Below are 8320 nucleotides of genomic sequence, written 5' to 3' on the forward strand. Positions count from 1 at the left end.
CCAGATACAGAGTATTGATATTGTAAAAACACTATACATTACAGCATTTTATTTGATAATTTTCTTAACTCATTGTGTTATTTTTATACACTTTTCTAAGGTCCACATTGTGTAACAACTTTTGCTTTAACCTTTTGCTGCTGCTTTAACACCACAATTCCGCTATTGTGGGGCAATGAAGGGATTTTCTATCCTATTCTATTCTATTATTTTCTATAATTTAAGTAGAGACTGCATACAAAAGAGTCAGTTGAGGAGATTGAAGCATCTAATTTTAGAATGAATCCAAGGTACCTCCCTTTGGAGGTGTTCAGATACATACCACGATAGGAAGATCCTGTGTGGACAAATAACTTCCTGAAAACACCTTGGACCCCTCTCCTAGCAGAACATACCAGATGCATGGATAGACATGTACCTACGTAAAGTACGAGGAGAAGGGATGTTAAAAGTACATCTAATTTATTTATGATTACTTTAAGTTACATTGGCTGTTTTTGTCGGTTCGTTTCTTCTGGTCCCTAGCAACGTATCAGACAGGTCTGACTTAGATCTAACTAGTGAATACACACATGACAGGCTGACAGAGCATCTTATTTTTTCCTCTTTTCTTCCTGTTTCCCAGGGGACCCTCTGGAACAGCTGGTAAGACACTTCCTCATCGAGACAGGGCCACGGGGAGTGAAGATCAAGGGCTGTCAGAACGAGTCCTACTTCGGTCAGTTATTTTCTACATCTAACTATAATCTACGTCACATATTCTGTTGTTTGTGACACACAAAGCTGATTAGGTTTTAATCCGTTCACATCTTTCATAGTTGTGTAATCTGTTTGCTTCTTTTGTTCCTCTCCCTTTGTCTCAGGAAGTTTATCTGCTCTAGTTTACCAACATTCAATAACTCCTATCTCTCTGCCGTGTGCCCTCCGTATCCCAGACAAAGGTAGAGATGATTTTTTTTGGTTCTTTTTCAAGATCCAAACTTGTTAAATTAATTTATTAAGGATGCAGAAACATATTTTAGTAATTTGTAAAGTAACTAAAGTCTGTCGTATTTCAGATTTGGTTGGTGAGCTCCAGGAGATGCAAAGTGCCACAAATACAAGTACAGCTGCTGACCTCCTTAAACAAGGAGCAGGTACAACATTGACCATAGGAGTAAAAGCTTAAACAACTGAAAATGCACTAGAATTATGTCTGACCTCATACAGATCTGTAATATATTTTGTATTTAACAATAATTTTAGCATGCAACGTGCTCTACCTAAATTCAGTGGAAACTGAGTCATTGACGGGGCCAGAGGCTGTTTCCAAGGCTATCAAGTGTACAATGGCTCTCAATACACGACCAGTACCAACGGTGGTCCACTTCAAAGTGTCCTCACAAGGGATCACTCTAACTGACAATAAAAGAAGGTTAGCCATTTTATTTTTTTGATTAATGGTTACGCAACATACTGAAAAAAGTTAAACATTGCTGTTATTCATTCGATATATTTCCCTCGGCTTCAATAAAAAAAGGATTTTGTTTTGTACAATTTAAACAATAGAGAACTAGGAAAATGCTCAGTACCACAGTTGACATTGTCATGTTGAGCCAATTACAGTGTTCACATGTAAAAAAATACTATATCAGTTCTAGTTAAGACATTGTTAATTTGTTTTCATTGCATATGGATAGTGTAAGGGTTTGGTTGAGGTTGAGGACCCATATGCAGAAGCAGAGAGGCTGAGGTGATTTCTTGGAGTTTTATTGGAGAGAAACAGTAAACAAAGGCAGGAATCCAAAAATCCAACTAATAATGTAAAGCAGACCAGAACTATGGAGACATCTGGGGAAACCAAACATGAGGAGCCAGGGAGAGACGATGTAGGTAGACAACAGCAAAGAAGACAGCAAAGACAAGGAACCAACCAAGAGTGACAGCAGAAGGAGAGTATAAATAGCTGACTGAGACGAAGGCAGGGTTAACGAGCGGATAAGGAGCAGGTGTGAGTGGAGACAACAAGGAAGCCAAGGGGAAAGGAACACAAACAAGAGGGCAACCAAGGACAACAATAGAAAAACCTGAGTACTAACATAAATCTAGAAACTACAACAAAATAGGAATTAAATTAATAAAACTAGAAAGCAAGGAGTAAAGTAAAGTACAACAGAGCCAAGACCATGACAGATAGTTCGATTAAAAACATCTATGAAGTATAAAGGATGTCTTGACAAAGGGTTCTGCTTCTTACATCAGTCTTAGTAAGTTAGATGACATATTTGTGAATAACAAATACAAATACTATAACCAGATTAAGGTATTAAAATCAATGCCTTTTAAAGAGCTGTGAAAATATTTTGTTGCACCTTATTTTAGATCATCAAACACATAAAACTGACCACCTGAATAAATAAAATTGTTTTTTTTTTAAATATTTTACCAGATAGTTAACAGAAAGTTAGCTTCATGAAAAAAACAACTATGCTATTGCCTGTCAGCATAGGGGATTGCTGCAAAATAAACAATGCAAGTGACTGGATACTCTCCCTATGTGCTCATCCTGAAGTAATTACTGTTTGAAGTCAATGACATTATGAAATCTAGGTTTCTGTGGATGGAAAACATTTTTTTTTTTACCAGCTTTAGTAATGTGAACCTGACTACACGGATCAATAACTTGGAAACTGTGCAGTGGTTTGTTTGTAATCTGTCTGTATGTTTGGACCGAATTTACCTTTTTTAATTCCTATGTGTCTATACAAAGTGTTAAAGGTCTAGTGGAGGATGTTCTTTTTCCGGGTGGATCAACAAAATAAGTGGTCCTCCTAGTTGTCAATCATTCTGGTGATATTTTTATGTAAGGCCATCCCAAGTGCTCGCCCCCATTTTCACTTACCACTGGTGAGTCTAATAGTAGAAAAATTGCAAATCTTCTTTCTGAAAGTGAGCTTGTATGAGCGATGCAAACAGCAACTTTTAAACAGAGCGTGCACGAGGAGAAACAGACTCATGCACACTCATGCACACGTCTAATAAGCGTTCCCTCTCAGGAGCGGGTACAGGGTAATGCATGTGCTTTTTTTTTTTTAAGTGGAGAGGGCGGGTCTTTTCGCAAAAATCCTCCACTATACCTTTAAGTGTTGCTCTGCAAATACACTAAAATGAAGTCCTAGAAAACATCCCCTGAATCAGACAATTTTAGTTTTTTGTTCAAAAGTATGGTGTATAGGTTTCCATTGTTATAAAACATAAATAAAGCACAAAATACTGCTGTACAGCTTACTGCATACATTAAGGACATACATACTCATTCTGTAGAATACACCTATATGTACCAAACCACTGAGTTTAGCAGTCCTTTGAAAATGCAAAGATCAGTACTACAATCTACTTCATTAACTTCTGATAAGGATATCCAGAGCTATTATATGAACCTGATGCATATGTTTTTTGTTTTTTTTTGTTCTGTTTTGTCTATGCAGGCTTTTTTTTAGACGGCATTACCCAATCAACAGTGTTACTTTCAGCAGTCTGGATCCCCATGATCAGAGGTTTGATAAAATAAATATGAATCATTCTGCATTTTATTGAAAGAACAGGAAAAAAAAAGACTATCTAACCTGCTTAGGTCTTCTGTGTTCAGTAAATGTTATAATAAATGCGCCGTTACTGCTAATGTAAAAGATCTTTTCTGTATACTTATATTTTTTTTAAATATAAGTTGTATTTGTGGCTGTTTGTCTACTTCTTTTACTTTGACAAATCCTAACATTTGCCTTTTAAATTTGCCTCTGTTTTCTGGTCATTTATGCATCTTGATGTTTTATCTCTGTGTCCGTGTGCCTTTGCTTCAGGTGGATTAATTCTGATAGCACGTCAAGCAAGTAAGTGCTTGTGTCACTGTGTTTGCTTGCTAAAACCGGGTGCTTTATTGCAAGTTTTCCATGTCTTTTCATCTCTAGAAGATACATTTCACTTTTAATTAGAGTTCAAGAGAGCATGTTTAGTTTTTTAAAGACACAACCCACAGCTAATATGTCTGTATGCTTTTATTGTGTTACTTAGCTTGCAGTTAAATTAAATATACCATTAAAGAGAAACTTCATCACTTCTTCAAGGATGATTAAATTCAGGTGCACTAATTACTTTCACTAGTTGTTAGGAATATAAAATAAAGAATCATGCAAACTGCTTCAATTTGCTGAATAATGGTCGCTTTTAGGAGCTCAGTAAAATAACTCCTAATATTTATGCATGCTGAAGACAATTTATTAAACCTGACTGAGTTCAGAGATGCTCCCAGTTATCGTATGACTGCAGCAGGGCAAGTAAGATCTATTAGGAGCATATTGGGTGAGATCTATGTATGGAGAATCTGCACAGAATCCTGACCTTTTCCAGACACAGCACCATTTGGTTAAACAGAACTTACACTCTAAGACCATTTTGTTCAAAGAGGCATGTTACTAATGATACTGCCACCTGTGGCCAAAACACAGAACTGCAGCCCTCTTCTGCTCGTTCATACTTGACAATTTTTATTTTTGTTTTCATCTCATGTAGAGTTGCAATTGGTTTCTTGATTTGTGCTGGATTCTTCTGAAGTCGCTTCTGAGTATCCACAAAATTCATCTTGAATATAATACTTGCTAGGTTGGACCCATTTAACATGGACACGCTTGACGTCATATCCCCAGAAACGATGCAGGAACTTCTGACCTACAGTAAATTAAGGAAAATAGGCTACAGGCTTATAGATTCATGAACTGCTGAGGTGTCAGACTAAATCAGTGTTTTGGTCTTAAAGGGTCAAATAAAAAGGCTATTTTAAAGATATTTTTCAGTTAAAAACGTACAACATACAAGTAGATTATATTCACGTAAACACACTTTGAAAAGTCATAAAGAGCCTTTCTAGAGGCTGTTGTAGGAAAAGAAAATTATTGTATAAAAGCAAATATTTCACAGCTTTTTCTTTGCCACTATTTTCAATAATATAGTTTAGGATAGGAATTTAATAATGGAAAGGAATGTATGTTGATGCCATAACTTTATAAGTTTTAGAAAATTCATAGAAAGTTGAAAGAAAGGAAATTGTTTTGCAAGGAAAGGGGTACAATAAAAAGGTACAGCGATCACACTCGTTCATATCAGTGGGTCTGAGATTAAGACAGTTCAATTTAACTGAAGAAAGACTGTAATGATCCCTAAGAGGAAATTCAATGTGAGAATAACTCATAGGATTATTTTCAAGAAGTTGTTGTAGCTTTAGACAGGAATGATCTTCTGTAGCAGTCTGTCTTGCACCAGATCTGGAGAAGCCTCTGACTGAAGACGCTCTGTTGTTGATAAACAGTCTGATGAAGAGGATGCTCACTGTTGTCCATAATTTTCTTTATTTTATTATGAATTCTTCATCTCCAAAAGTTCTAGAGGAGTTTCTAGAAGAGGTCTTGTTTATTAGCTTGTTTAGCTTTAACTGAAGCTCTAAGGAACCCCAGTAAAAAAGTAGACCCAGTATTTACTAAACATTTAAAGATAAAGCCACACAGATTACAACAACAAAATTACAGGTTTCCGAGGTAACAGTATCTATATTTGGTACCAGTGGTACACCCCCTGATAGTTGCATTGCAAAGTGGTTTGATTTTTTTTCTCCTGTGCAGGATGTTTGGCTTCGTGGCGAGAAGAACGGGGACGACAACGGAGAACGTGTGTCACCTGTTTGCCGAGATGGACCCTGAGCAGCCAGCTGTGGCAATAGTCAACTTCATCAATAAAGTCATGCTGGGACCACAGCTAAGAAGATGAGGAGCAAAGTCATTGGAAACCGTGCACAATTTAGCATCACAAGATTTTTCTGACACATTTTTAAATACATTTTGTTTATTCAAGATCTATATTTTTGTTTGCCTTTTATGCAAATAACACTTTTGTGCTATGCTGTGTTACTGTTTGTAAAACCACAATCCAGATGTAGCTTTTTTTGCAGGAAATGTTGTTTTGACAGGGAGTCACGTAGGAGTTGTTTGAAAAGCCAAAGATTCTCCTAACATTGCCATATGAGATTGTTACATGACTGTTGCTGTTTGTTTGGGTTTTTTCATCGTTACCTAGAGTGTGTGTGCAGGAATATATGTATGATTGTCTTGAGTTACATTTTTACAAGGTTTCAGGTACTGAATATAATTTATAAAACTCATGAGAGAAAACCCATCGGCTTTAAAGCAGGAAGGAAATGAATATGAACAATGTGGAGAAAACGCAAGTGTCATGTTTTAAAAGGTAAAGTGGCATCATTGCATTTTTTTTCTGTGCGCAATATGAGGAAGAGAAGCGTAAGGGATTCAATGTAGGTTTTTGTGTATTCTAAACATTTTTAAAGAAGGCTCTGACTAAATTCACATCTGTAGGTGCATAAGTATTGAAAATTACACTCTCAGTGGTTTAAAAACAAAGCTGGTGGAAATCCATGCGCACACTTTTGTAATCTGTGCACGGTTTGATAAAGTGCATTTTGCGATTACATCTGTTGAGAGTTTGGACGTGTGGCCCTCACCCTATAAATTTAGTTGATCTGTTTTTATACACAAACCTAAAGCGCTGTTATGTTCTAATAAGCACAATTCACAGCTTCTAATATGTTAGAATATGACAGATGTCACTGTGAATCTCAATTTTGCAAGTTGGAGTGCACCGTTTTGCAAACTGCACATAGACTGCACTACCTGAGAGCAAAGTTTACAAGATAACAGATTAGAAAAGCCTTAGCATTGATTCCCTGCAATTTTGTCACCCACTGACAATTGTGGGACTCTCATACAAAGATAAGTTTTTTTTTTTTTTTTTTTTTTTACTAAATGCAAATAGTACATATTTAAACATGGATTTTTCACATACAAAGAAAATATGCAGTTTGATATATATTTGTCAGTTATTTAACCTTGACAGCCATAAAATCTAACATGCATTTCATTCTAACCTAAACATAATCTGATATGAGCTATTTATTATTAATTTATGGTTGTATGGAATATCAGAACTGCACTTCTAATAAATAAGTACATTCTATTTAAGGAAACAGATATGTAACGAATTTACATATGAATTGGCGACATTTAGAAAGGCACTTTTATAGAACCAAAAACATTAATACTTAAGACAACTCTTTTTTTGTAGAATGAAAATAAATAAGGCAAAAATCGAGAGTGCAGAACTGGAAAATTTGATTTTTTTGGATTATGTCTTCATATATTTGTAAACAAAAAATCAAATAAGGAAATTGAGGAATAAATCACTTTCAAAAGAAATGAAACTTTAAGCCAAAGTTTTTGCAATTTTTGTTGCAATTATTTTCTACATTTATTTGTTTGGACCTTTATATGACTGGCAGTTTTATCCTTTTTAATATTGAAAAGTAATATATATTTTTGCCATTTGATGTGTTAAAAATAAAAGAAATATAAAATGATACTGAATAAATGGAGCTGTGTGTGATTATTCAAAAAGACACTGTTCACATGCAGAGATGAATTTACTTTAATTTTGCTTCACATCCTCTTCCTCACAGTGTAATTTTTCCGTATTTTTCTCAGTCCAACTTCACTCCTAGTTAATACCTACTTATGCAGTCAGGTTCTCCAGTGCCCTGCTATTATGACCTGACGATTTGACTCAGGTGTGTTAAAGTAAAACATATACATCAGAAAGGTGCATAACACCTGAGTAGAAATTCGGACAAAAAGACGAGGTCCCACCGAGATTTGAACTCGGATCGCTGGATTCAAAGTCCAGAGTGCTAACCATTACACCATGGGACCAACTGCGAGCTGTGGCAAACCATGTTGATTCTTAAACCTTCTGATGCCTGTCCATCGTTTCACGTGGGGATGTCAAAAGAAATACACAATTTTGCGACAGAAATCTCTGATTGCTATGGAGAGATATTTGTGCCATCGGTTTGAGCGCGCAGGAACCAATCCGAGCGCGCAGTGAGACAACACGCGCGCGCGCGCAAAACCGGTCTGGCGCGCGCTCAACTCTGAAAAACCCTCTCAACACACTGTTCTCGCGCTCAGTTTCATCTCTGCGCGTGCTCGAATCCGTCTCTGCTCGCGCTCGACCTTTTCTCTCCGCGCTCAACATCAGCTGTGCGCTCAGCTGTTTCTCTGCTCGCTCGACTCTCTGCGCTCGCAACTTCAGCAATGTAAATGAACCATACCATCAGCCAATCACGCTCAGCTTCTTTTCATCCAATGAAAGCATCTGTTCCTTCTTCTTCTTCTTCTTCTTTTCTATCACGGCGAATCGCAAGCAACTTTAAGGTGCATACCGC

At 36.6% G+C, this 8320-nt stretch overlaps 1 protein-coding gene and 1 non-coding gene across 5 annotated transcripts in view; one reads left to right on the forward strand and one right to left on the reverse strand.

Annotated features, from left to right (window-relative positions):
- tns2 (tensin 2) overlaps positions 1–7394 on the forward strand; it is a 45292-nt gene extending 37898 nt beyond the window's left edge. For 3 of the 4 annotated variants that reach the window (XM_015380676.1, XM_015380679.1, XM_015380678.1), the window contains 7 exons: positions 626–718; positions 864–941; positions 1059–1136; positions 1246–1414; positions 3468–3536; positions 3840–3869; positions 5652–7394. In XM_015380676.1, the coding sequence (XP_015236162.1) occupies positions 626–718; positions 864–941; positions 1059–1136; positions 1246–1414; positions 3468–3536; positions 3840–3869; positions 5652–5796 (662 nt within the window). In that variant the 3' untranslated portion in view covers positions 5797–7394. The remainder of the gene's footprint in view (positions 1–625; positions 719–863; positions 942–1058; positions 1137–1245; positions 1415–3467; positions 3537–3839; positions 3870–5651) is intronic. The other variant, XM_015380677.1, reaches the window with a different exon arrangement.
- A 339-nt stretch (positions 7395–7733) lies between these two features.
- On the reverse strand, positions 7734–7805 carry trnaq-uug. The gene has a single exon. It is a non-coding gene; the product is annotated as a tRNA-Gln (tRNA).
- Positions 7806–8320: the final 515 nt, after the last annotated feature.

Source organism: Cyprinodon variegatus, unplaced genomic scaffold, assembly GCF_000732505.1.
Source record: "Cyprinodon variegatus isolate N-32 unplaced genomic scaffold, C_variegatus-1.0 Scaffold219, whole genome shotgun sequence".
Taxonomy (NCBI): Eukaryota; Metazoa; Chordata; class Actinopteri; order Cyprinodontiformes; family Cyprinodontidae; genus Cyprinodon; species Cyprinodon variegatus.